This window comes from Mus musculus, chromosome 9 (assembly GCF_000001635.26).
Source record: "Mus musculus strain C57BL/6J chromosome 9, GRCm38.p6 C57BL/6J".
Lineage (NCBI taxonomy): Eukaryota > Metazoa > Chordata > Mammalia > Rodentia > Muridae > Mus > Mus musculus.
In genome coordinates, this window is record NC_000075.6 from 37229149 (window position 1) to 37256684 (window position 27536).

General features: G+C 48.3%; 1 protein-coding gene and 1 pseudogene across 2 annotated transcripts; one reads left to right on the forward strand and one right to left on the reverse strand.

The window, feature by feature from the left end:
- On the reverse strand, positions 1 to 26590 carry Slc37a2 (solute carrier family 37 (glycerol-3-phosphate transporter), member 2). 2 transcript variants are annotated; one of them, NM_001145960.1, is made up of 19 exons: positions 26151 to 26590; positions 12731 to 12812; positions 12141 to 12234; positions 11944 to 12022; positions 10471 to 10606; positions 9983 to 10059; positions 9068 to 9234; positions 8589 to 8626; positions 8152 to 8304; positions 7731 to 7821; positions 6333 to 6395; positions 5937 to 6022; positions 5245 to 5293; positions 5010 to 5083; positions 4694 to 4772; positions 4472 to 4569; positions 4162 to 4226; positions 3905 to 3961; positions 1 to 2508 (listed from the first exon to the last, which is right to left on the reverse strand). In NM_001145960.1, exons 1-18 carry the CDS (start codon positions 26207 to 26209, stop codon positions 3931 to 3933), a joined length of 1521 nt encoding a protein of 506 aa, NP_001139432.1. In that variant the 5' UTR covers positions 26210 to 26590; the 3' UTR covers positions 1 to 2508; positions 3905 to 3930. The 2 variants fall into 2 exon arrangements, with proteins under 2 accessions (NP_001139432.1, NP_064654.3); NM_020258.4 differs by lacking the exon at positions 3905 to 3961.
- On the forward strand, positions 23767 to 24193 carry Gm10177 (predicted gene 10177; annotated as a pseudogene).
- Positions 26591 to 27536: the final 946 nt, after the last annotated feature.

A 27536-nucleotide genomic window follows, 5' to 3' on the forward strand; every position in this document is an offset into this window, starting at 1 on the left:
AAGAGTTATTGCCTTTTAATTACACGTGCTATTGTAGCATCTATAAGGAAGAACATTTTAAGCTTAATTGAGACCAAATGTGAAGTTAAATTAAATGAATAACTAATTAAGGTAATGTTCCTGCATTAGCCCCGTGTGAGTGCAGAGGCCTGAGAGAAGACAGGTACCAGGCCTCTAGTGAACAAACTGTGCGCAGAGCTGGCGTGTTGGGGGGATGAGGAGGGTGCAGAGAACCTGGCCTGGCAAGCGAGTGCAGAACGGTCCATGGGGGTGGTGATCCTCAGCCTTTGGGGTTTTCTCCAACCCTCTTCTTACACCTCCAGCCTAAGCCTTCATTTTTGAAGCCTGGCTCTGGGCTCTCACAAATCTTTTGAAGCTTTCTAATGACTCTCTTGCCTGCCTGGAGTGCATGTGTGCGTGTGTCCATGCTCTGGTCCTTATCCCAGCATAGGACAGCATGACAAGATTTATATTAGCTTCTTCTGTCTTCTGCTTCTCACTGCCTTTTCATATTGATCATCCAAGGCCCTTGGATTCTTCCTTCAAATACTGTCACACGTGAAGCCACCAGGATCGCCCCTACTGGCCCTGCCCACCAGTCCTGTCGCATCAGGTCTGAACTAATGAATGATGTAGCCCTCAACTGAGGTCATTGCTTTGTAGCTTGTGTTGTTTCTATTTTCATAGTCTGTCTTCTCTGCAAAGGAGACAAGAGCAGCAAGTGTGACTAACACTTATCTCCCTTCACACCAGTCCCATGCCTTGAGCAATGTTATTCCCCTGTGTAGATGAGGAGACAGGAAGAATGTGGTAAGTAATGAGGCTGAGATAGAGAAGACCTCCTAGAACCACTCCTCCCACACTGATCTCTCAAGAGGCTGTGTCAGGAAAGCAGAGTCTTCCTTCTCTGCAGAGGAAGGAATAGCAACCCTGCCTGCCCTGGACTCTACTACGGGATGCTATCACCATCTAGTGGCCTACAGAAGTAACACAGCTTTGCCTTAAAGTCTGTCCTTTCCACATAAGGTCAGTCTTTCTGGTCTTGAGGGATTTGTGAACACTGAGCAGACTACCATGTGCCAGCCCCTGCCCTGTACCAGGTCCTGAGGATAAGATGTGCCTGACTGACTGCTTCCTGCAGGACTAAAGTGAGAACCAGGCAAGTGAGCTTTATATTTTATTGCTGAGGCCAGTGTATCTAGCTAACACACTGACTGACACAACATCCTAGTAAATGCAATGGATGTATCTTGTATGGGGGTCTAGGCTCCTGCTGGATTGCACAGTGTTATCAATGTCATGAGCAATGCCCTCTGGGAAAGACAGCTGTCGCAGCCCCAGAACACCAATCTTTGTTGTTCATGTGACAATGCTTTACTGCCCCTCACGAGCCCCATGGCTGCTGCTATGCCAGGCCCTACCAAGGATAAGCAGTGGCACAGTTGGCAAAGGAAATCTGTATTGGTGCTGATGGGCAGCTTAGAGGTCAGGCGGAAATGCCAGGAGTCAGCCTGGCATGTCGTGAACCAGGACTCAAGAGCGGAAGGAAGGGGCATCAGAACACCAGGCAGAGGGTGGCTGCAAGGTGTCTCCTAGCAACTGCTCAGTAGCAGTTACGCAGATGTTTCCAGTGGTATCTTCATTTCTTGCTAAACTTGGCACCTATGTTCAGGGTTAAGTTCTTCCCATAGCCACTTCCTGTTTGTTCTTAAAGGACAGCTGTCATGACTTGAGCACCCAGTGCTTAATTCACACTGGCATTTGCAGTTGTATACAACACCTTAGTCTTCACCAAACTGACCCTGATGTCTTCATCCACTGAGGCATCTTAAGAGTGAGGCAAGGAAGGTACTGGGCTCTGAGGGTGGACACGGTCAAGAGCCCGAGAGCAAGTTCCCCTACATTTAGTACTTATGACAGCTCCCGTACCCCATCCAAGCCTTGACTCTGCAAAGGCAGCACTAATGCTTCAAAGTGGCTGAGTTATCAACAGGATCGAGTGGAGGATAGATCAACAGGGTCCTACTTGGAGAAATACAGAAAGAATAGTTCATAGACAGAGACAGACACAGAGACAGAAACAGAGAGAGAGAGAGGCCCAGCACCTTTGAAACAAGGTGAAATCCCTCATAGGTACAGGATAATTACAGAGGTTTATAATTTAACATGGGAAGGAGAGATGCACCTTTTCCAGGCCTTGGAATCCAAACAAGCAAGAGTCTGAACCTGTCCTTCCTTTCTGCTTTCAGCCCATTCCTTCTGATTGCAGTTCCCAGAGCTCAGGCCTTGAAGTCTGCCATGTTCCCATGCTTGGTGCTCAGCAGCCCCTTCCCATAGAGTTTTCTGTACCCTTCCTTAGTGGCAATGTAGCTTGGGGCTAGACCAGTTAGATCAGGAGGCTTTGCCTCTCCCTGTGATGGAAGCTTCCATTCTCTTGCTCATAAGTTGGGTACCCAGCAGGGGTGGCCCATGTTGCTCTTCCAATTGAGGCCTCAAATTTGTTTGTACCTGCATGAACAGAGGGTGGGATGGAAGAGAAAGTAAGCCACAACTTAATAAGCTTCTGCCTTTCATGTCTACTGTTCGTAATTAGGGTTCCCCTTTACTTGTTGGGCAGGCACTAACAAGCCAGAATAATATGGGAAACAAAGTGTTTCTGCCACATTTGGCCACTTCACAAAAAGCATCACTCCCTATCTCATTCTCTCTGTGCCTCAGACCAACCCTGACAGGCATTTGAGGAAAACACCCCCATTATGTTCAATGATGCAGAGCCTGAGGAGTCTGCCAAGGTCTTAGATAGAGGTGAGTGTACAGAGAAACCAAGAACCTCAGGGACTTCAGGTTCTCAGCCTAGAGCTCTCCTTGTCCCAGCCATTTCTTAATGGGCCTGCCAGGAAGAACCAGCCTGGGAGAGCTGCAGTGCCCAGAAAGACAAGCTACCTCCACAAACCTGGGTTCCGCTTTAGGTTCTGCCAGGACTGGCTCCTCACTTCAAATGAGAATACCTGCCTCTCAAGGAGGCTAAGAGGTGAGCCACAGGGAGGTGAGCCTGGCCTCCACTCCAGATCACTACATACTTTTCTCCCTTTCTGCTTTTCTTTCTCTTCCTGGCTCCCTTCAAGCCTAGCCCAGAGAATGTAGGTGAACAGAGAAAACTCATGCTGTCCAGTCCCCTGCTCCCGTCCTCCAGAGCAGGGCAGGGCGGGGCGGGGCAGACCCTGTGAATGCCTGCACATGCACCCCTGCTTCCTGCTTCCCTGCCTGTGTGACGCTTCTTAAAGTGCAAGCGCTTCCCCAGACCGTGTGGGCTACCATGACCCCAGGAGATGGTTCTTCACATTTACCATCCAGCCCAGGTCCAGGCTTTGCCAGCTCCTTTTCTTAGTAAGACGCTTCTGCCTGAAGAGCCAGAAAGGCCCCAGGGACAGTCACCCAGTCACCAGCACCTCAGCCTCTGACTCAGTCACTGACCTCTGCGACTCCCACACCCACCACCTCTGGACACCAGGCAGAAACCACACCGGATTAAGCACTGTTTGCAATTTGTTCCGGAGGCTTTGATTGGTAGTTGCCCTTTTCTACACAGCCCAGGCAAAGGGGTCAGATGATTTCTGACATTTAGGAGGCATCTGCAGCTCTGCCTCAGTTCAGAGAAGAAAAGATTCCAGATCTCTGGCCCCTTTGCCCTGCGGGTGTGTTCAAAGCCCTCTGTAGCATCTCAGATCCCCTGAGAAATAGGTCCCAAGCACCGTGCTCTGACTAGCTTGAATCTCCAGGTATGGCTCCCAAGGAAACAGAGAAAGCTGGCGGGCAGGAGGGAAATCACACGCAGGAGAGGAGCGGATTCCCATGCAGCCCACATTCCGATGGCGTATTAGTCATACTTGAAGAAAATACTCACAAAAGTCATGGGACTTGAGGAAAATACTATCGCGGGTGGGTTAGGGCCAGACTAGAGCTATGGAGACACACGGGGACAACAGAGGCAAGGTTAGTAGTTCCGGAGTGGGATGGGGTCCAACAGCACATCAAGGGGCGCTGCTTCAGGGTTCCTGAGGCCCACAGTGGACCAGCACAGACTCGGCATGGAGTAACTGAGCCCTGGCTTGAGTCCTAGAAGTGAGGTTAGGAGAATGGCTTCCACTGTAGGAAACTCACCCACTGCTTCTGCCGCAGGCCGTCTTCCAGGCCAGGATCTCTTTGTACACCAACCTGCAGAGGAGCTGTGGGGGTTCGAGGTAGAAAGGGAAGGGAAGACACTGTGAGCTTCCAGGCTCAGCTGATCCATGGGACAGGTGGCTGAGAAGTTAGTGGAAGAGCACTCCTCACAGGAGGAAGTAATTCTGAGCAAAGGGCAGCTGCCATTCTCTCCACCCCAGGAGTCCCAGTGCTTGCTTTATACCAGAGTTCCAGTCTGTACACATAAAGCATTCCCCAACTGACATCTGTGTAGCCCAAGAACTCTTACCAAGCAAGCCAAGACGTCGGCAGAGATGAGCATGTAGAACACATTGTTCCAGCCTGTCGGGGAAATGAGCCCGGCCAGTAGGGGCCCCAGAGCCGCACCTATACAGAACAGTCTCATGAAAGAAACATACACACCTTCCCCCACCACCTTCGGTGGTGCACAGGGGGTCCACCCATAACAAGGCAGGGGTTCAGCTGCCAGGAGCCCAAACCAGTAACAAACCTATGGAACCAGTGCCGTCGATAATGGCCGTGACAGTGGAGAGGGCCTTGGCGTTACCCTTCAGGCTCTCATGTGTGCCCTGGGGAGACAGAGTAAAGTGGGATAGCTCAAGCTAAGCAAAGCCACCCGGGAAGAGCAGTGCTGGGAGAAAGCTAGCTCGAGGTGGGTGGTGATGGGGCCCTGAGGTTGAAAGGAAAGAGCCCGTAGAGGTGCTGCAGGACAACGAGTGGGAACGGGAGAAGGGAGAATGGACTTGCAGACAGAGCCCCTGACCACGCCCTCAGACCAGCCTCGTGCCCACAAGTGGCCCACTCACCAGGTCAGCAGAGACCGCTGTCGTGATGAGTGCGTAAGGGCCATTGACCAGGACCCCACAGATAATTAACATCACTAGGAAGACAGCAGAGATGGCATTATTAGAGATGAGGCGCTGTGCGCAGCCCCAAGTCCATAGCAAGTGACTTCCTTGCCCTTGGCTCCACACCCATGACATGGAGTTCCCCAGAGAGAGGGTCACTAGTGACCAGGTGAGAGTCGCACCACCTCCTCACCTATGGAACTGGTTATCCCATTCTGGCCAATGTAGTTGTACAGGAACATCTGAAGAAAGAAGGACATGTTTTCCTCTTGCTGGGTGAGACCTGGGCCTGGACTCGTCCCCGCCTGCTCTGGAATTCTACATATCACTTGCTTTTCCCGCCTTGTGCATCTGCACTTCTCAGGTCTTTATGTGTCTCAATAGATGGTCTAACTATGGTAATCTCTAATTTCCTTTTATTTTTCTTATGGTTTTGAAATGAGAATCATGCAACCCAGGGTCTCCTGAAACTCACTCTGTAGCTGAGGAAGACTTTGAACTCCTGATTCCCCCTGCCTTTACCTCCCAAATCCTGGGATTACAGGCATGCATGGCTCTCTAATTTCCCCTCTCCCACAAACATCTTTTGTGTCTATCCTCAATCTCTTCATTATTCCTTGCTCAAAAAATGTCACGGCTGGTGTTTCCTTTCCCCACCAAGGCGAGATAATCACTAATCCCATTCCGGGATTATTAATCCTGGTCTCTTTTCACAGAGCCTGGTCCTCTGCTGACTCTCATTTTTCTGTCTCTACATGTGCCCAGGAATATACATACACATGAAGAAAGACATAGCTGTGCAGGCAAATATAGGGATGGATACATGGGTCCATCCAGGCCCTAGACACCTGATCCCAAGCATATGCATGCTGAGACTGAACGTACCATGGGAGCAGCCAAGATCAGCATGATGCAGCAAGTGGTGGCCCTGCTATTGGTGTAGTCGCTGATGAGCCCTGCCATGATGCCACCTGAAACACATGCTCACTCGCAAGCTGTCTTTGACACTACGTGCTGTTCCTCATCTGCTGCCCAGTGCTGGGCTGGCCTTAAGAATCACCACCTCCCTCTGCAGTCTTCCCCTGTTCCCATCACTCCAAGAAACCACAGAGCAATGATCACTTTTCTTAGGCCCACCCAGTCTAGCAGGAACAGAAATGAGAATACATTAGGAGGCTTTCGCTCTCTACCCAGATCATGGCCAGCTGTCCCTTCTTTCTGTACCTCTGCATAGAAGCAAAATAAAAGACAGCATGCCAGGACAAAAGGACAGGGCCTCACCTATGATGCCACCAACATCAAAAAGCGTGGATAGGTCCCCAGCCTCCTTGGCACTAAAGTGAGCTATGGAAAACACAAAAACATAATCAGACACACGGGGAGGTTTGGAACAAATCTCCTGAATGACACAGCCAGCAGAGTTCCTGTGGCGCATTAATCCAGTCCAAGGAAAAGGCTGAGGCTACACGGCCAAGTGATTGGCTAGAGCCACCAGGTGAGTTTGCAGCAGCCTGACACACACACCCTCAGAGCCAAGTCCTAAGCTCTCTTTGCCTGAAGGATAACCTAGACCTTTCACAGCAAGGCTCTCCTGCAGGCCTGGTACGTGCCCATGACAGCATCTCTAACTCTTCTGGAGTATAATGGTTCTGACTGAGCATGGGCACAGCTATCTTCTTGACCCACTCCTAACATAGAAGCAAGCTCCACAGGGGCTTTTCCTCGGCAGGCCACCTTAGGTCTGTACTAATGCTCACAGCCACAGAAGGAGACCTGTAGGAAGATGGGGATTCTGGGTTTAGAAAAGGGGAACATTTAGAAGCTTGATTTGCAACTCCATCCTCAAGGCTGATTCATACTTTGAAGTCAGCAAAAAAGCCACAAAACAGAGTCATAGTGTCTGCAAAACTGCCGTAGTACTCTGCCAGTATCAGAGACAGGGGCCCTCATGTAGAGATATAGGTCAAACTACAGCTGGAGATCTGGCCATGACTAATCCCCATGGTTTCCTGGTCGTGTGTGTGTGTGTGTGTGTGTGTGTGTGTGTGAGCAGGACAGTTTCTGTCTTTCCCCAGAGCAGGAAAGCAGCTCTGGGCAAAAGGTCTTGGGTATGGGGTGTGGCTCTCTGAATCCTGGGGGCCAGCAAAGCAGAGCATGTTGCTCTTTGGTATGTTACCCCATGGCAAACCAGAGACTCTGAGCAGGTGGGAACCAAACAGCCATTTTAACCACAACAGTGTTCTCCTTATATCTTTGCAGCCTTGGTTAGGAACAGTGGAAAGTAGCTATTATATTGGGGCAGCTCCCTCCATGTAGACCCAAAGGCCACAGTACAAACACATCACTCCCATAACGGTCCTTGGAAGAAGAGTCCTGAAGTCCACAGAGTACGAAAGCTCACACAGCCTCTTCCTTGAATTGGAGGTGTTCAAGGTAGACTACCACCCACCTTTGAACCAAGCAGCCCAGACTCAGGCTAGGGAAAAGAGGTTTGTAGGACAGAGTTTTCCTCCTAAGACCCAACTCAGCTCCAAGGGGGCAGGTGGCTGGAGACATGCATGGGGCTCAGCCTTGACTGTGTACTGGAATGAAACCCAAGTATGATATCCTCCCTGCACCAGAAGTGGCCTTGGCCTCCTCAGAGACCCTTTTTCTCAGTTCCTCTTCCCCTGAACTTACCCACATTGAAGATGTACAAGGGCAGCCAGTAGAGAAAGGTATAGCTGACCAACTTGGCAAAGAGCAGACATAAAGAGAACTCGATCACTCCCTGGGAAACATGAGAGAAGGCAGAATGGAAAGGGGCTCAAGAGATCCCCAGTCTAGTGGAGGCCCCCTGGGTGGCTAGCACTACCCCATGACTGTCATCATTCCTACACAAGGCAACAACAAATATACACTCCACCCTAACTTCAGCAGTGTGCCTAATGCTGCATGTCCTGTCAAAACAGGCCTGATATACACAGCCCTTCTCAAACAGCCACCCCACAGTCTGCATGGAAATCCTTGAAGCTACCTGTCACCCCTAGCACCCCGTTCCCTCGAAGCTAGTGAAAATCACTAGAGAGGCCATCTTCCCTTCATTCCATAAACATCTCACCGGAATTCTGAGTGCCCCCAGGAAACTGATGGCTTCAGGCTCAGGGCCCTGCTCCTTGGAGGAGCTGGCTGCAATGTCCACATTACTCTCCCTGCTGCTGTAGGGACTATTCACAGGATCCTCAGGGTTGTCCTGTTCCTTCTCCGGGTCATCCTGAGGAAAGAAGATGATCCCTCCTGTTGGCAGGGCCATGTACCAACCTTCTCTGATGGGAAGGACAGCCCCATTGAGAGGTAGGGGATGACCATCCTGGGGAAGGTGTATGTTTCTCTCTTGGGCTGACAGGCATATCAGGTTGTGGGGCATTTAACCTAAGAGCCCAAAATTGGGTCTGTGAAGCCACTAGAAGACCACAGCTCTCTCCTCCAACTCTTGACCCTCACATGGCCAGTTCCTGTGATGTGGTGAGAAGGGCAGGGCTGGGGTGGCAAACTCACATGATGCCGAGGAGGGGTACAGTCCACATCTTCTGGATCTGGGGGATAAACAAGTACCTTTCTGAGAAGGTTACCGATAGGTTAGACTCTCACTTTACAGTGAGTCTAAGCTAGTGCAGAGTTAGCCATACAAGTCCCATGTGGCCCCCAGCATTAAGGGAGCAGGCCCTGTAGGCCTGCCTGCCTCTTCTAGAAACACCTGGCCTTGCTAACTCAGGGAAAATGGGGAAGAAACACTAGCTGTCTACGCAGTCCTTTGGCAGAGCACACACTACAGACAAAACACTGAAGATACACTGTCCCTCTTACACTTTCAGAAATCCTACGGAGCAAGCATTTTATAGATGAAAGGACAGTTTTAGGGTCACAGAGCTAGTCATCCACTACCCTGAGCAGCAAGGCTTACAGAATATCCAGCTGCTATATCTCATGAGCACAACTGGGGCATGGAAAGTGTGGGGTGGGAAGGGTCCACTCACATTCAATAAGAAAGAGGAAGGTGATGACACCCATGATAGCAGTGATAATGCCAGGCACGATGAATGACAGGCCCCAGTGCTGGTTCACCCAGACTCCAGCAATCAGAGAGCCCAGAATGTTGCCCACAGATGTGTGAGAGTTCCAGATGCCCATGATGAATCCCCGCCTGAAGAGAAGGGAAGGGAAGGGGGGTAACTGGCAGGGGGGCAGTGAGTGAGCATGTAAAGTGAATAAGTAAAATAATATAAAAACATACAAAAAGTGATGTATGTATATATGTTTTTCATTGAATGAATTTTATTTTAAATTAGCTTTGAGTGATAAAATTAATTTTATGCTGGAAAAAAACATTAAAACAAACAAAACAAAGACAAAAAATTTGGCACAGCCAAGCTCAAAAGGCTGGCTGCATCTAGCCTTTGGGATGTACCCACAACTGATCTTCTCAGAGTCCCCAGATAGTGCAGCAAAGGCCCTGGCTGCTGTCAAGCAGGTGAGAGCACTGCCCATTGTTTTAGCTGGCTCCTAGGATAAGCACTGTGTTTTGCTACTGGCATCTTGTAGGGAGATGCTATGTATACTGGAAAAAAAAAAAAAAAAGAAAGAAACCAGTAACCCCCAGAGCCAACAGTTGATCAGCTCAGACCGTTAGAGCTGAGGGTGAGAAACTGAAGCAAGCTAACCCAAAAGCCAGTCTAAGAAAAGAGAGTGGTGGAGCCTTTTAGCTTCAATCAAAAATAGAAATTCACCTGTTATAGGAATTATAACTAAGGCTGCCTGCTCTGTTGACTAGATAGAGAAACAGCACTGCCCTTTTAGCCTCAGAGATAACACCCCCCCACACACACACACACCCCCGCACACCTCCCCTTCTTCCCCCATCAGGGTCATTTGCACTCCCTCATTACACTCACTTTCCCTTCCCAAACCAGTTGCCAACACAGGTCACCACAGATGGCCAGCCTGTAGTCTGCACAAGCCCGTTGCAGATCTGTAGAAGGGAGGAAGGGGGAGAGAGTTACCTCGAGCGAGCACCTTGGGTAGAGGTGGTTCAATGACACGGCTCAGGCGTCCTGATACACCCCGCACTGCAAACCATGACTTTCCCTCACTTGCACGTCCACACACAATGCCACAATAGCTGCCTTCCCCTAGCTCAAGATCATGTGAGCTGAGACCTAGCTTCTCAGGCATCTCAGGCAGATTCACTGCAGTACAAGGCAGGCTCACTGAGCCAGTCCTGTGAGATTCTGGGGGAGTCAGAACAGGGTGCCGAGCAGGGTGAGAAGAGGACCAAACAAAGAGACCAAGTCCCTACCTGCTCTGACCTGGGGATGTCCAGGGACCCAAAAGGACCTCTCTTTGAGGGGAACAAAGGCCCAAGTGCTACACAGACTCATACCTGGATGAGCACAAAGTACCAGAGCATGTGGATATTCCAGAAGTACCCCAGGCCAAAGAGGGAGGTGAATAGGCCACTTAGCACCATTCCAGCCGAGAGGTAGTAACGCAGGGGCAGCCGCTCCCCAAAGATTCCACTGGAGAGAAAGATGGGGTGAGCTCCAGGTTAATGCCATGTCCACTCTACCACCTCCCTCTCCCGGCCCATATTACTGAAGCCACTGTGGCCATGGTGGCCAGTGCTGAGCTGTGTCCTACTGCATTCCAAGGCTGACCCCAGTCCTCCCTTCCAGAAGTCATCTGCTTTACTTGGCACAACTCTGAAAATTCTGTTGCCCATGTCCCTCCTTGCTGGCTAACCACGTGCTTCCTGCCAGCTTCATCAGCTTGATGGTTCTACCTACCACAATGCATGAAACATCCCCTCCTGCGTGTGTTTGGGCCCCATGTGTCCCTTCATGCTTTAGGGTCACATTCAGATTGCCTTCTGGATACCTTTAATTGGCTGTCCCTAAAGCAATGCAAACTCAACCCTCTAAATTCTAAAGTCTCCCTCCTTTTACCATGGGAGCCTCTGAAACACCACCTGTCCCCGAGCTCAGCAGCGTAGACAGCAGGCATGCTAGCTTGTAACCTTCCCTTTCTGCCTCAAGCCTACCTCAGAGTTTCCCTCATGCCTAGCTAAACTCCTTCCATGATTCTCCCATTCCACATTCTGGAGCAGGCCCTCTGCAAATGACCTTATCCTTTAGCCCTGTCTCCCTGGCTGTTGCTTCTGTACCCCTTCTGGTAACCCTGTGAGAGGCTCTACCTACACTCCACGTTGTTCTCTACTTGCCCCACTGTGCTCTCTGATGCCTCCAGCCTGGGTGTCCTTCCCCACTGCCAACACCCATGGTTCTTCACATTTCAAGACTCACCTCCTCCAACACCTTCCTTAACTCCTTGTCTTCAATCTAAGCTTGCACTACATGACTACCCAACACTTCCACAATGTTGAATTAGCTGCTAAGCTGAGGGTCACTCTACTAGGCTATGAGCTCCTTGAAGGCCACACACTGCCTTGTCCATCAGTGATTGCTGGTAGCAAGCTCCATGTTTGCTAGGTGAGACTCACACTGGTTGTATAGTTTAGACAGCTCTCCTTGGGAATCTACATGTGCAGGGCTGTGCTTAGAGAACTTTGGCCATACCCACCAACACTTCCTTAAATGGAGCATCTAGGGAGCTTTATAGGGAAAGGGCTGCTAACAGCAGGATCCATCAGTAGCTGGTAGAGGAACAGTTTGGTGACCATAGAGAAGGAAGGAGGCTGGTCATGGGCTGATGGCCTGGATGGGGTCTTGGCCTCAGTCCCACACAGAGACACTTTCAACTCTCACATTAGCCTGCAGCCCAGATCAGTAAGGAGAAACAGCAATTATCAAGCACCCACCCACCCTGTCACTGGGCACGGGCTCTGCCTTTCTCTTACCTAATAAACATGCCAATGGCATAAGCCACTAGGAAGGCATTGTCCACAGCTCCTAGTAACTCCTTGTAGTCATCTTTGTCTGAAAGCAGATGGGAAGGACAGAAACTTGGCTGGGTGGCTGCCCCCTCAGGAAAGTCCCTTTTACGTCCAAGGAGGGACTGGGGTTTAGAGGCAGCAATGTGTTCTCCTGTCCTTACCGAATGGACTCCAGCTGCACCAGGTGGTATCATTGAGATCGTGGGTGTCATTAACAGGTCTGACCATCTCTGAGCAGTTCTGGTGCAGGCGGCTCTGGAAGGCAATGGCAAGGAGAGCTTACCCAGTGCTGTCTAAACTATACAATATGGGTCAAGGGCCATACCATCCCCTGGGGCCCACTTGGCTCAGAGAGAAGCAAGAAACCTGCTACTCAATCATAAACATGACTGCTTCCCACCACAGTCCATGATTTTCTTCCTACCAGTACCTCTTCCAACAAGGGTAGGTGGCCATCCAATATTCATGAATGGAATCCACAGAGCCGGGACCCCCTGCCTTCTTAGCTTACCCACACCAACCAACGGTGCAGTCTGGGAGGTGAATGTAAAAGGATCGTGTAGGAAAACATTGTAAGAGTGTCCTAGGAAAGAGCCACCCACAATGGGTGTCTGCCAGGTGGAAGGGTCAGGTCCAGTGAGCAGGGTAAATCAGATTGGGAGGGGATTATCTGAGGTTTAGAGCATCCGATTGCAGCACACAACTACCAGGCCCCACATGTCCCACAGTCTTCCTTACCAACCAGCCTCACCTTGACGATGCTGATGGGCTTTCTGGACATGTGATAACAGGCATAAATGAGGAAGGTGAGCAGCAGGATGAAGCCACGGAACCTGCAGGACAGAGGAGCATCCCAGTCTTCAGAAGCCCAGCTAGAGCATCCTCAAGGCCTCGGCACCACCAACATTTTGCCTTTAGGCTCTCTTCTAGACACAAGTTTCTGGGGCAGAGACCAGGAGTGTCTGGGAACAAAGGACCTCTGTACACACACACACACACACACACACACACACACACACACACACACACACACACACACTGTACATACAAACTACCCCTGCCACCTTCTTTCCAACCTCTTAGCCCCTGTAGGGTCTCCCTGAGACAATGCTGTCTCTGTGTCTGTTTGTATAGAACAGGTATGGCCACAGATAGGCATGGGATGGAATTAAAGGAGAGAGGGATCTGTCTACAGAGTGATGTCCATATTTCCCTTGCACTTGGATGACAGCAGACTAGGCTCCAACTATGGAAAGAGATGACTCAGCTGAGACAGCTGGTGACAAAACCTGAGTCCTCTCCCTCAGGGTCCCCGGCTAGTTGATTCCACTGGGTACAAAGATCATTTCCTCTGTGGCTCACATATCCCATGTTCTCTCCCCTGCCCTCCTGCCTATCTCATGGGCCAGCCAGAGGGAAAGAGCAGTCTAATGAGGAATCTCTCAAAGTTTCCATAGCAGCATACCCACTTCACCCACCCAAGGGTCTGGGGAGGATCCTGCAGCACCCTGCTGAGGCACTGTTTCCACAGCAAGGCATCAGCTGAGCTGAATCAGCAATCAAGGACCAGGAGGTATATGGAAAATAGATCTCAGCACAGGGCCGAGGGTACAGCTCAGAGGCAGAACACAGAATTTGTATACTTGAAGTCCTGCGTTTCAACCTACCAGCAAACGAACCAGCCTGAAAGAAAATGCTAGACAGTAGAAGGCTCGGTGCCTCTGCTCATTAAAGAATAGGGTAGGGGAGAAGAGTGAGCAGGCCCTGGAGTGCTTATCTCCCTTGGCTTCATGAACCTAAGACAGATATTGGATGCTCACCCTGCCCTGTCTGGTAATCTGCCTCCAAACTCCAAACTCACTTCCCCCAAGCATGTAATTAAGCAATGCAGGCCACCTCTTGTGAAATGAAAGGTGTTTCTGCAGAGCCTGAATTGAGTTGAGCTACCAAACCCTGTCCCACTTCACCCTGGATTTAAGTTTCCTTCCTACCCAGGCATCTGTTACTATTCTCTGCACTATATTCTTAATTCTTAACCTTGGATGGTTGTGCATACCTGTTGTCTCAGAATTCAGGAGGCTGAGGCAGGAGGATTGGGACTCTGAGGCCAGCCTGGACTACATAATGAGACCCAATCTCAAAGTACCTCTTCGGCTACTTGTTTCCAAGGCACCTATGTGAATCACACAGGTCTTCTAGGGACGTCAAGGAAGCCAAGGCTACCCCAGATGCCTGCCTGTCCCAGTGATTAAATTTAAAAAGATTGGTGACACGAAAGCTTTCCAGGTCTACCAAATGCCATCTAGCTGATTCCTAGTTCAGGGATTTCTAGAATTTTCTGAGAAACTTTAGAGAGAGTACACAGCTAGTCTAGGCAAAGAGCAATAGATAGAAGGAATCTGCAACCTTATAGTTAACTGGGATATTGCCTAATCCAGGGAAAAGCAGGCAAGTTTGTGTGGCAACCTCCACTCACTTACCAGGTAAGCCCTTTCTGCTTCTGGCTTCTTCAACTGCACTATGTCACTCTCATCCTAATCCTTGGGTACCTGGTGTACCAGCTTTAAGTGCCACACAGCTTGGCTTGTGTGACTACACAGAGGTGCCAAGGCCACAGGTGTGTGTGGCCACAGTCATGACATATCAGGTCTTTTCTGGTTCTGAAAGATCTTTAGGAATGAAAGTCCCACTGGAGCCCCTGAGAGCACAACAGTGATGACCAGTCAACAGAAGATCCCAGTGTTACTTGAAGTCAGAGGCTGTACCTCAGCAGACATGCCAGATGCCTCATGAGCTGCAAGCAACCAAGGAGGCACAAAGGAGGCCAAAGCCAGCTGTTTGAACCCTTCCCTTCATGTCAACATTCAACATCCACACTGCTTTACTCCCACATACCAGGAACATCCCAGGGAGACAGATCCAGCCCACCTTTCCCTGGCTTCCACCCACCTGAGTTCCCAGGTATCCATCCTTATCAGTTCCATGCTCTTTTCATCCAGAGCCCTGACCCTTCCAACCATAGGTAGGAAAAGCCATTGGAGAGAACAGTCACACCAATGTCCAAATCTAAAATCCATATATTCTTGGAAAAAATAAGACTCCCCTTGCAACCACCTCTATGCCTAGGGATCCGGTGACTGCAAGAGAGATGGGAAGAAAGACCCTGACTCCTGCAGCTCACAGGCCAGGGAGGGAAACAAACACACACTGAGAATTGGAGTGCCTATGCCATAGCAGCAGGAAGCCTTGTGTCACAGGGGAGCACAGGTGGGACACCAAACCCGGTGGGATAGAACTGGTGTCAGGAAAAGGTTCCAGAGGATAGGGTTGGTTCCAAAATCAAGCAGGAGATGGCTAAGTCAACTAGGGCTGGGAGATGGGTGAGGGAAAAAGCATCCAGAAAGGCACAGGCATGTAATAACACTGCGGGTGTGGGAGCACTGCATGGCTTAGGATATCTGGAGGAGGAGCCTGAGCCAAGCACAGAAGCAGAAGTGGCTAGATGAGGTAGGGCCCAGGCAGGTAGGGCTCTGTGTGCCAAGAGGTAGAGTTTGGGTTATCTCTTGAAGAGGACGAGAAGCCATTGGAAGGGTGGGGCCTTCCTAGGAGTGGGTGCTTTGGCTATGAGCCAGGTGAAGCCAGGGGGAAGCCCCACTATGGGGTGGGGCCCATCCCTTGCCTTTCCATCCTGCTAGCCACTTCTAAGTACATGACAGCTTCACAGGGTGCCTTAGATATATTTCAAAATCATGTCTGTAGAGACAAGTAAGGACTTAAAATCAGGCAAAGATAATCTTATTCTCTAAACCAGTTTACTCCTCTGAGAAGGACTTTCTCACCTTGTTCACAGTATTGACAGATGTTTGTTACAGATCTTATAGCATCCCTGATAGCCAGTGGACACTTAAAAACATGGCTGGTGTTTCATATTAGCATAGGAAAAAGAACAGGAGCTCATGCTTTACAAGGCGAGCTCTAGGACTTCATTGCCTGGCAGAAATTTGGGGGCCATTAGTCCTTCCTCCCTACCTCTCAAGGATGCCTACCTAAGTCTCCTAAGACACAAAGACCCAGGGTTGCTGGTAACTTCCCTTGTTTATAGAAGGTAGGGTAGCTGCCTACAAGAGAGTCTGCAACCATACAGGAAAGTGACTCTAAGAAGCTGAGGTCTTCCACAGGGTAGACAGGTGAATCAGCCAGTCCATACTAGTATGCTGACCTGTGATTTTTTTTTTTTTCTCAGCTCTGCAGGGGCCTGCCCAACCTAGATCCCAATCTCCCAACCAAAGACCTGCCCTCTAAATTAGCAAGCAAGACAGGATCCTTGAAAGACAGGGTTTCTAGCCTGTGCTGTATGGTGTTAGCCTGACACCTGCTTCCTCTGGGGCTTTCTGCCTGGCCTCTATAGGGTGGAAGGTTAAGCTCATAAGACTGCTGGGCCCCAGCAGTGTTGGAGTTAGGCCTCCTTTCTACTAGCCAGTGCTCCTTTGAGGGCACATCAGGTGTTCACAGAAACGGTCCCAGGTGCTGACTGTCAGCACAGGGGCCTAGGAACATGGGAGTCGGGAGGGGGGGGGGTTAGGTTAAGGGTGGAGCTAGACTAAGACTTCAAGGAATTCAAGCTCACAGCTGAGGACTCTGAGCAGGGCAGGACCTGCAGGTTTCACTTCTCACAAGCCCTTCCTTCCCTCAGAACCAAGATTCCCCATAGGAGGCACAGGGAGACTTGTAGAGCCAGGGCAAGGAATGGCTGCCCTGGTGCAGAGCTGGACTGGGCAAGCAGTTCAGGGGCCAAGGAACATATGGGGGGAGACTCCCAGACTACTCCACATAGGCTCAGCTGTCCCATGACCCTGCAAGTCTTATTAGGAAGAGGTGGCACTTATTAGAGTCCCACCTCCTCCACTATATGCTGGTTATTGAATAACCAAGTCAGATAGAGAGGGACTAGCTATCTCTTAAGTATTAGCTGACAATCCAACTTATTCTTTCCCAAGACCTCGATAATAGCTTTATCAACTTCATTAAGACTTTGCACTAATAATGATTCTGGGCTTGAACAGGGAACAATGTATCCCACATTAGCAACAGATAATGACAGACACCACCCCTAAGTACTTCATTGCCACCACCACAAGCCAACATGACCTCCAAGAGCCGACTCTGATCTCTGGAGAGGTAGAAACAGGCCTTCCTCTTTCTTTGTTCTACATCTACTTCTCTGATAGCCTTGCCCATGACTTAGAGACAATCAGGGTTTAAACTCTCTTAACCTGGGACAGCCTCAGGATGTGACCTCAGGACGAGGCTGCAGGTGACCTTAGCACTTCCCCTGTGGAAACGAACCTGGCGACCTGTTCCTGGGTGTGCCGATTCTAGGGTCAGCGGGTTCTGAAAAGGATAAGGCTGGGTACGGTAACAACCAGACCAGGATCAATTTGGGCTGTGCCACCACCTTCAACTTCTACTAAGTCGTCCATCAACCAACACTGGGAGATATTCTAGTGGGAAAGGGCCAGCTAAGGACAGATACCCAGGGGCAGAGTCCTGAGTCATGCCTGCAGCATACAAGAGCAAGGAGGGACAGGACAGGCTAGGAAGGCCTCTGAGGAGAAAGCTTTCTTGGGGCAGGGAGCAGGCCTGTGGAATACCAGGTCTCTTGTCCACACTCCTGAACATAGGCTGTATTCTGAACAGAGCACAGGTGGGAATGTGGTGACAGCCACATAGCTGTAGTCCTACTTTGAGAAATAGGATGATGGCCTTCCTTCTAGGACCCTTAGGAGTCCTGGTCCTAGCCTCACCCTCACTGTCTCCAGTGCATGCAGAAGTCAAGGCCCAAGGCCTAAGCTACAGGTTAAGAAAGTAGTGATACATCCCACCCGGGTCCTCCACCATCACACCAACTTAGTGACAGTCATATGGGGGCGGAGTCTGATCTCAGGGCTCTGCCCCTATTGGCCAGCTCTTCTGAAGCCCACAAACTTGCACCCTTAACAACTCAAGCTGTACCTTATAGCCCTGTGCACTCATTCTTTCTGAGCTCTCAGGGCTTCCCTATTTGATTTGGCTTTCTTCTCAAATATATATTCCTCTTTTCAAAATAAATAAATACATAAACCTTAGAACAAGTTTCATCTAGAAAGTTCTGAGTTCCTGTGGTTACTGGCCAATGGTTTCTTCTCTGGGAAGGCTCTTAGGACCCAGCCTTATGTCCACGGATCTCTCTAATCCAACACTCAATCCCAGCAAGAAGCATGGGGTTCCATGGGCTGGCCCGTTAACCCAGGACAGCTTTTGTGCCTTGTGCTAGTATTACTTTGAGACTGTCTAACTCATCTCAGTGAGTACTGGTACAGTTTGACTGAGGAAAGATCCTGATCCTGAACTATGCAGTCAACTCCAAGCTGTTTGCTGCCTCCTAGACAGTCCACACAGCTTGAGCTGGCAGGTGGGGGTTGGGGGAGGGGGTGTCACATGGATTTGTCTTTTAAGAAGGGAAAGAGGAAACATCAGCAGGAAAAGAGGAAGCTGCAATAAGATGTGGGGGATGGGCCCAGGTCACATGCTGGTGACAGGAAGATGAGACTCCAGCATCCTTGGGATCATTCCCCTGCAGGACAAGGCAGCTGGCTTTCACCACAGCTTTCCTTAAGCAGTGTTTGTTTGTTTGTTAGTTTGTTTTTTAATATAAGCACACTGTCGCTCTCTTCAGACACAGCAGAAGGGGGCATCGGATTCCATTATAATGGTTGTGAGCCACCAATGTGGCTGCTGGGAATTAAACTCAGGACCTCTGGAAGAGCAGTTAGTGCTCTGAACTGCTGAGCCGTCTCTCCAGCCCCTTAAGCTGTTCTTTCTGCTGCCCTTATCAAGCATCTCTTTAAAAGAACAGGAAAATAAGATGAGAGACAGGAACCATCAGGAACGAAGATCTGATTCCAGCCCTCCGGCCACAGAATAGGGAAAAGGACATCAGGACTTAAGCCAAAGGAAGCTGAGCCTTCATTTTTGGTTACTGTGACTTTTGAGCAAACTGTTTAGCCTCTCAAGCCTCGGTTTTATTTTTAAAATAAAAGAATAAAGCACTACCCAAAACTGTCACGAGGACTGACAAACGCAATGGGTGCACAGATATTCAACAAGGACAGCATCTCTCCATGTGTGTCTGAGTACTTTTCTGTTCTACCTTCCTCACCAACTCCACAACACAGAGCAATCTGTCAGCATCGCCCAGCCTCCCAGGGAAGAGTAAGGTATGGGGAAAACACAATCAGCGTGGGAGTCAAGCTCTAGCCTCTCCTGCCTGTGAAAGCTGGCTCCCTCCACACCCATTCCTGCTCATCTAGCTGCAGTGTCACCTCGCTCCCTCCTCCAGGTCCTGAGTTTCTCCTCCTCAGGAGGCCTCAGGAAGCTCACCCAGCCCTATAAGCACCAGCTGCAGCCATCTCTCTGGAAAGATGCCCGTGCTGTCAGCTGCCCCCAGGCATGCCCATGAACAGAGTAGCACAAGGAAACAGGCAGTTTGGTGTTTGGTGGCTCAGAAGCACAATGAACTGGTGGTCTACTTGCTGTTAACAGGGTGTGAAATAACACCTACTGGGCTGAAACTCCACAGACTGTGGCCTCCACACTCCTGGTGCCACCTGCTCACAGCCCCACTTCAAGGAGTGTTTTCTGGCACACTGCCCCCTCTGGCTAGAGAACCAAGCAGTCAACACCCAGACAAAGACTGACAGATTTAAGGATTCAAGGTGGCCTCCTCCCAATGGGTGAACCCCTACTACAACAAACAGTACAACTGCCTAGCCAATCCCAACTACAGAGGCCTAAGTGCTTTAAAAAGCTTTTCATTTACATATGTATCTTAAAGATAAAGAGGTTATCAACTTAAGGGAGAGGTTTGAGGGAGGGGAGCTGGGCGGATTAGAGGAAGGATAAGAGGGAATGTGGTATAATTCTATTTCAATTAAAAATATTCTTTTAAGGCTGTGGCCGCACTCCGGTAATTCTAGCACCCAGGAGGCAGAGGCAGTTGGTTTGAGGTCAGCCTGGTCTACAGAGCTAGTTCAAGGACAGTCAAGTCTGCACAGAGAAAAGCCTGTCTTGGAAAAATATATATATATATGTATATATATGTGTGTATATATATGTATATATATGAACTAAGTAAATGTAAAATTAAGCTTCTCATTTAATCTTAATATCGTGATAAGATATACAAATTGTAATTATTCTCTTATCGTTAAGGAAATGTAGCCTCAGAGAGATTAAGTGGTTTGTCTAAAATGACAAATGACAGTGTAATTGCATTTTCCATCCACGTGACCATCAGGAGTACAGTGGGAAGAGGAAAGGCTTAGGAGTCAGATTAACCTGGATCCAACTCCGCTCAGTCATTTGTCAGCAACACGATGCTGTACAAGCTACATGCTTTTCTGTCTCTCATTTTATCAGTGCGTCTCATGGGGGAACTAACGGTTCATTTGTCTTTTAAAAAAAGACAGATTAGTAATCCATGGTATATATTAGTATGAAAAGTTTATAGAATGGCATTTAGCAGTAAAGCTGCTTCTTGTTAAGTCTTCGGGACTTAACGCAGGCCTGGCACCCATCCAGACACTTTCCCGTTTAAACCTCAGCAATCAGAGGAGTAGGTATCCTGTTATCCGTACTTCACAGGTGAAGAGTCCAAGACTGTCTGCTATCTTCACATCTATTTCGATGCTCTCCTTAGGGCCGTGTGAAAGTAATGTGTGACAGAGTTCATTTCTAACTTTCTTTCACACTGTAAGTCCTTACCCTGTTGTCCCCACCTCAGCTTATGTTTTGTTTAGCTCAGAAAATGTGCACTGGTTTAAAATCTGTCTATAATGATCTTTGGTACCTACAGAGAGTCACCTTTAGTTACTGCATGCTTCTTACATGCCAAGCAGTTTCTAGCTCTCCCTCTATCCAGATGTCCTCACAGGAGGCAGCTCTCTTCACAGTCAGTTCATCTGGCCACTGAGAGGCCCAGTGTGTGTGTGTGTGTGTGTGTGTGTGAACCATTGCCCTTTGGCGCTCAGTGCTACCTCTAAAACTGCCAACAGTGCTCAGCAGCAGAGCACTTGCTTGGTTTACCCAGGATCTTGGCTTCCACACCTAGGGCAACAAAACCAAATAAACAAATAAAACAAAGTAAAAATACGATCAATGACTGCTGTGGGCACCGCAACTCTTCAGCTCTACCATTAATTCTGAGGTGAGATGATGCTTTCATTTTCTCTGTGAGCCCCAGAGTTCAGTATAACATTTTTTCAGCAGAACTATACTTTGGTTCTTGGGGGTGGGGGAGCATCTAAAGTCACCACACTCTAGGAAAATAGAAGAGAACATCTATTGAGGGTCCTCCATCAGCCACAGAAGTCAGGTGTCTTTCCGTGTGCTACCAGACACACCCTCTAGAACCACCTCGCCTCCACTGATGAGGATCTAAAACGTAAATAACCCTAGAGTGCAGTGTGGTAAAAAGATTCCTATCCCTGTATGTCTTGAACTTTGCAGAGTATAGCCGTTAGTCTCACTTAAGTGTGCAAGCAGAACTGAGCTGTAGCTCAGTTGGTAGAGTGCTTGCCTAGCATGTACAAGGCCCTGAGCCCAGGAATTCAAGGTCACACTTTGCTACATAGTTCAAGACCGGTGTAGACTGGAGACATTAGTTTTAAAAGACATTGCACACGTGATGTGTGTTTAGAAGGCTGTGTTGTGTGCATTCCTGTACTGAGAGGTTGTTGTACGATGGGCCTTTATCACGATTCACCCTCCTTTTCCCTGATATGTGCTACTTTGGGCTGAGGTTGTAGCTTGGTGGTAGAGCATTTGCCACTCGTAGTTATGGGGTGTGTTTTGTGGATGGGAGTGCGATTTGCCTTGGGTTATAGTAGGTGCAAGTGTTAAGTCTGGAAAGAAGCAAGAGAGTGTGATAAAACCATGTCAGGGCAGGCTCAGGCGTGGGGACTTGTTTCACATAATGGTGAAAATCAGAGTTCCTGGAAAACCATCTGGATTTTATCTTTTACATTTTAAAAAAGGGCAGTACTGAAACTAGGATGGCTTTATAAACCAATGCTCATCAGTTAACATTAGCATCACTGGGAAATCAGAAGATAAAAGTAGTTTTCTCCACATTAAACTCATATAGATAAAATGCCATCATTTGTAATAGTTCAGAAATTTCTGTATGATAAATTACAAAGATTTTGGAATGCGGTCTCTGTCCATGTTTGGTTGTTGTTGGTGGTGGTGTTGTGTTGTGGTATTTGGGGATTGAGACTAGGGTCCTGCGTGTTTTAGGCAAGTGCTCTACCAGTAAACTGCAACATCAGCCTTTCTTTATTTTCTATTTTGAAACAGGGTCCCTCTACTTGCCCAAGTTGGCTTTGAATTCACAATCCTCCTGCCTCAGCTTTCTGAGAGTCAGACAATTACAGGCCTAGCCACGTGTTTCCACTGATCCTGATGTTGCTTTACCTCATGGCAACATGCAGAGTTGTCTGCCATAATTTCAGCTACCGGCCAAAATGTTAACATAGGTTGCAACTCTATTTCTTTAACTTGAAATACAGCAACTTCCCAGACCACTGATCCTTCCCTACAAATCAGCTGCTTAGGGAACTACCCCAAACTTACTCTTTTGTTTATAGTCTTTGCATATTATATGAGTGAGTTTCAAATTTCTTTAGGGATGTATTTATTTTTATTTTATGTGTTTGAGTGTTTGCCTGCATGTATGTGCACCACTTGCATGTTTAGCTCCCATTGGGTTAGAGGGTATCAAATCCCCTGGAACTAGATGACAGATGGCTGTGAGCTGCTATGTGGTTGCTGGGAACAGATCCTGGGTCCTCTGGAAGAACAGCCAGTGCTCTTAATAAATGAGGCATCTCTTCAGCCCATCTGAGATTTTTTTTGTATGTTGTATCTAAGAGTTTTTCCTCTCTAGAACATGTGCTTGTTCACTATAAATTGAGTACTTACTCTTCTGACAGCCCCACTTGGACAACTGTAAGTACACAGTAGTGGACAGTTAGGGAGACTCTTCTGCTCTTCCTGAGAAACTGTGTTCCAGAGATTGCGAAGCCAGGATGTGCAGGACCAGCACTAATCACACAGGAATAAGTGAACTACCAATGACTGTCACTTATACTTGAAATGTTATTGCAGTGCTCCCTTTTCAGGATGCCAGTATAAGGAAGACCTTTTTCTTTCCTCTTAGGTGATCCATAACCCATGACAGTTTAATAGGCATTGTGTTGTGTTTTGTTTTGTTTAAACTGAACTCCTCAGAATGCAGAAACTTTCAGTGAGTCTTCTTGTTTTCCAGGGTGATATGGCTACTTGTAAACTTTCAATAAGAATATCTTCTTTTTTTTTTAACAAGAGCCTATTTAGAACTGATTATGTAACCAGGGCCTTGCCTGGATGTTGTAGTAGACCAGGATGTCTATTTAATATCAACTATATCAGCCCCTTTGAAGAGACTGAGGTTCATTGTATGGAGTCAATACTAATAGATCACTCCAAGGAAAGTGGTTTTCTGAGTTCCCTGTCTTACAGGTAGAAGATGTCAGTCAGTTTTTCAGATCTAAAAGCCTTATGATATTTGGGGGGGGGGGTGTAAAGAAAGAGGAATCTGCCCAAATCTATAGCAGGTAAAATCTGGTAAATCTTGGCATCTTATCTCAGGGCAGTAAATAGTAAAATATCTATTTTTAAAAAAACAATGCACGGCTACTTATGAAAGAATGGGGAGGGTTCTCTCCTGAGCTACGTGTCTCTACGCTCTCAATCCGCCATCCAACAAACATGGATCAGGTAATGCAGTTTGTGGAGCCCAGCCGGCAGTTTGTAAAGGACTCAATTCGGCTGGTTAAAAGATGCACCAAACCCGACAGAAAAGAATTCCAGAAGATTGCCATGGCTACAGCTATAGGATTTGCTATCATGGGATTCATTGGCTTCTTCGTGAAACTGATCCATATACCCATTAATAACATTATTGTGGGTGGCTGAGTCCTTCTCATCATGGGACGAGTGAGCCAGAGCGGGGGAAAGGGCATGAAGTAAAGCGTTGCCTGAATGCTGTGTGGTGTTTTGTTTCTTCCTCCTTCCTATGAGGTTTTCTACTTCTCAATTAAAATAATTTCAAAATAAACACTTTTTCCATAACAGAAAAAAAAAAAAAAAAAAAAAAAAAGAAAGAATGGGGCAAGCTCAGTCGGCAGAGCACTTGCTGCACAAGCTGAGCATCATCCTCAGCGCCCACCTTAAGGCCTGACAAGGTGGCGGCTGCATCTGTGCCCCCAGGCCTGGGAAGGCAGAGACAGGCTGGAGCTACTTAAAGCTCCGTGGAACTCGCTGGTAAGTTCCGGGTCCCAGTAAGAAACTCTGTCTCAAAAACTAAGATGGATGGCTGCTGAAGGCAGACATCTGAGGTTGACTTCTGGCCTCACAGAGACACACATGCACCACCACTGCCAAAGGACGGGGACGGACACACACCTTAAATTTTTCTTAAAAAGATTCCTTATGAAAACTCCCAAGAGCACTGATCATGACCTATTTGGTTAATTAATGTTTTTGCTGTACATAAGTAAACCATGAGATTAGATCTAAGGAGACCCACTTTATTGTGTGATCAAAATTTTTTCTTAGAGATTAAAAAAAAACAAACCTGAAATGGAGTCTACAAAGAAAAGGATGTTTTACAGAGAGAAAACTTTCCAGATTATCTGACTCTAGTCTGTCATTTATCCTGATTTTAGTTTTTCTTGACATTGAGCAATTTTAGTCTCTGAAGTTGCAGCTAATTGATAAGTCATATAAAATATGTCCACTAGTGAGACAGCTTCAAGAGTCTTAATGTATAAATGAGCTTATTTATATTATGCTTTTTAAAATTGTGGTAAAATATACATAGCACAAAACCTTATCATCTCAACCACCTTTAAATGTAAAGTCAGGGCAGCTAAAGTCAGGGACAGCAAGTGTACTGTGCGCCCATCGCTACCATCCACATCCACCTTACGGCAACTCTCCCCTCCCCTTGAATTCTCTTTCTACCCAATTATGACATCTTCTAGCTCCTTCATTATGAGGGCAGTACACGCTCTCACTCTCGTGTTCATCTCCTTTTGAGAGACATTTTCTCTCTTTCTGAAAACATAAAACTGTTTAATAGTTCCAAATGTAGAAAGGACCACATAAACCATCTAAAGAATGTTTTAGATGATTATTAGCCTGAGAGACCTTGAAACAAAATGACTTATTTTAAAACCAGGCCAAATTGATGACTAAGTATCTGCCCAATCTGACCCTTAGTTTAGTTTGAGAATTTAGATTTGAGATTGCTGTGTCATCTGTTTTGTTTTTGTTTTGTTTTTTTTAGAAGCCAGCAACTGGCTATTTTGTTAAGTTTTATAGTTTATAAATGACGGTAACTAACAAAATGTTTTAACACTCTTCCTTCCCCACCTCTTGCAGACCAAGTACACTGCTCCAAAAGCTCAATGGAGATTGGCTAAAACCTCTTCTCCCAGCACAAGGGTGACCTTGTGGTCCTGGGAGCAGCTGCTGTCAATGCCAGCTCATGCTTTTAAGGGTGACCACCCAGTGTTGGAGCAGCTGCAGCTCTGATCCCAGAGATCTTGCCCTAGCTAGGTATCCCTGAGACTGGAAGGGTCAGACAGGCTTAATAGAACCAGTGATTTCTGGCTTGTTAACTAATCTAATCAATAGGGGCCTTAAGCTCTCTGGCTCCATTTATATTCTACCAGTTCTTGGCCTGGGTTCCTCAAAGGCAAATCCGGATCCTCCAAATACACAGATAAGACTTGGAGGCACTCCACAGGTACCCGCTTGTGCGCTTGTGTTTGCAGATACGGGGTGGCAAACCAAAAAGGATGAAGACTCCTAGGCACCCTGTTTGTTCTTCACCGGGGTTAGACAGAAGTCTGGGCTAATGTGGAATTAATAGTTCTGTGTTACTAAACTTCCACGCCTGCGCCACCGAAGGAGCCCTGCCAGATAGAACTAGAACCCCATCCCCCACTCCAGGGACAAGCAGAAACATCCGCCGCCCGAGCAAGTCTCTGCGCGTCTTGGCAGCCTCCCTCCCCAGCCCTGCTCACCAGCTGTCCCTAGAGAAGGCGCGAAGGAACCAGACACCAGGAGCCAGGGAGGACCGCATCTTGAGGCGCCGGCACTCGAAGCTGAGACTATGGAGGGTGCAGAGCCGGCGCGCGTCCCGGCCAGCGGCGGCAGCGATTTAAATGCCCCGCCGACTGGCCCGCCCCAGGCAGGCCCATGGCCAGAGCCTCCGCCCCTTGAACATGACCGGCCTGCCCTCTAGGTCGCGCCGAGTGCAAGTCCTAGCTATCCCTCTGTGCTCACTAGCCACTGTTTTCTATGTACTGCCATCTGTTTTCTCGAACTTTCTCTCCTAGTCAGAAACCAGCAGTCTTGAGTTTCCTGGGGCTCCTCTTTCTTGTCTGGGCTTTTCCATTTCACTACCCACGAGGGGATGGGGAACTGAAAACAGCAGTCCTACAAGTCATCAACTCTGTGTGACGTTGGGTTTCCTGCAGTGCTACCTGTCTTGAGCAGTTCTGTGCCCTGACACAAAGCAAATCCGGTGCTCTGTGTAAGTGAACGCAGTGGGACCACCGCGCTGACTCATGATCTGCGGGCTCTCTTTGGGAGCCCTGGAAGTGTCTCAGGGAGGAAAATGATCCCCAAACCCACCTCTCAGGTTCTGGTTCTGCTTGCTCAGACGAATCTGAGTTCACTGAGTCTGCTGGAGCTTTCCTAAAGCTCCACTAGCCAGTAACTAACTATGTTGCCAATACTCCAATCTCCACTTTCCAGGCACGCAGCCAGGTGGCAGTGAAGAGCTACAAGGGTCTTCCGTGCTCATAAAAATGACTGCCTCTAGCTTAAAGATTCAGAGTAAATTTCCACCTATAAAAAGAAGCTGCGACGAGATTCTTGTGTACGAAACCAAGGGCAAAATACTGAGGGTGGAAAGGGAAAGTATTCGCCTCAAAAGTAAACTTTTTAATAGTACATAAAATAGGAATGGGTTTAGCCCTTACCCCACCCACTCCTAACTCTTAGGAGTGTCCAGTATTCAGAGCAAGGTCAAGGAGGTGCAGTAACAACTCCACCAAACAGTGGACTCAGGATAATGGGCTTGGCTTGTCAGCCCTGGTATCAAGCAGAAAAAGGGTAAGCAGAGTTATAAAACCCTTGGATAATACCAGCAGTTGGGAGTATGGGTCTAGTGCCAGAAATAAAGGCAACAAGTCAAGGGCAGGGGTAAAGGATTAGAGGAAGGAGAAGGCAATAGGCAGGAGGCACAAATGCCATGTCGTGTAAAATGCTGGAAACCAAGAGTATCATGTAGTACAATTCAGTGAAATCCCTAAGTACAGGGTCTAGGGAGATGGCTCAGTAAGAGCACTTCCTGTGCAAGCATGAGAACCGGAGTTTGAATCTCCAGCATGCACATAAAAAAG

Bases quoted from the DNA above. Each gene is read 5' to 3' on its own strand.
- Slc37a2 (NM_001145960.1), bottom strand. From the start codon at position 26,209: ATGCGGTCCTCCCTGGCTCCTGGTGTCTGGTTCCTTCGCGCCTTCTCT. The intron at 12,023-12,140 runs GTAAGGACAGGA...ATCTGCTTTCAG, and splicing joins GTGCAGCTGGAGTCCATTCG to ACAAAGATGACTACAAGGAG. The intron at 6,023-6,332 runs GTGAGGCCCTGT...CATGTGTTTCAG, and splicing joins TGATGTTGGTGGCATCATAG to GTGGCATCATGGCAGGGCTC.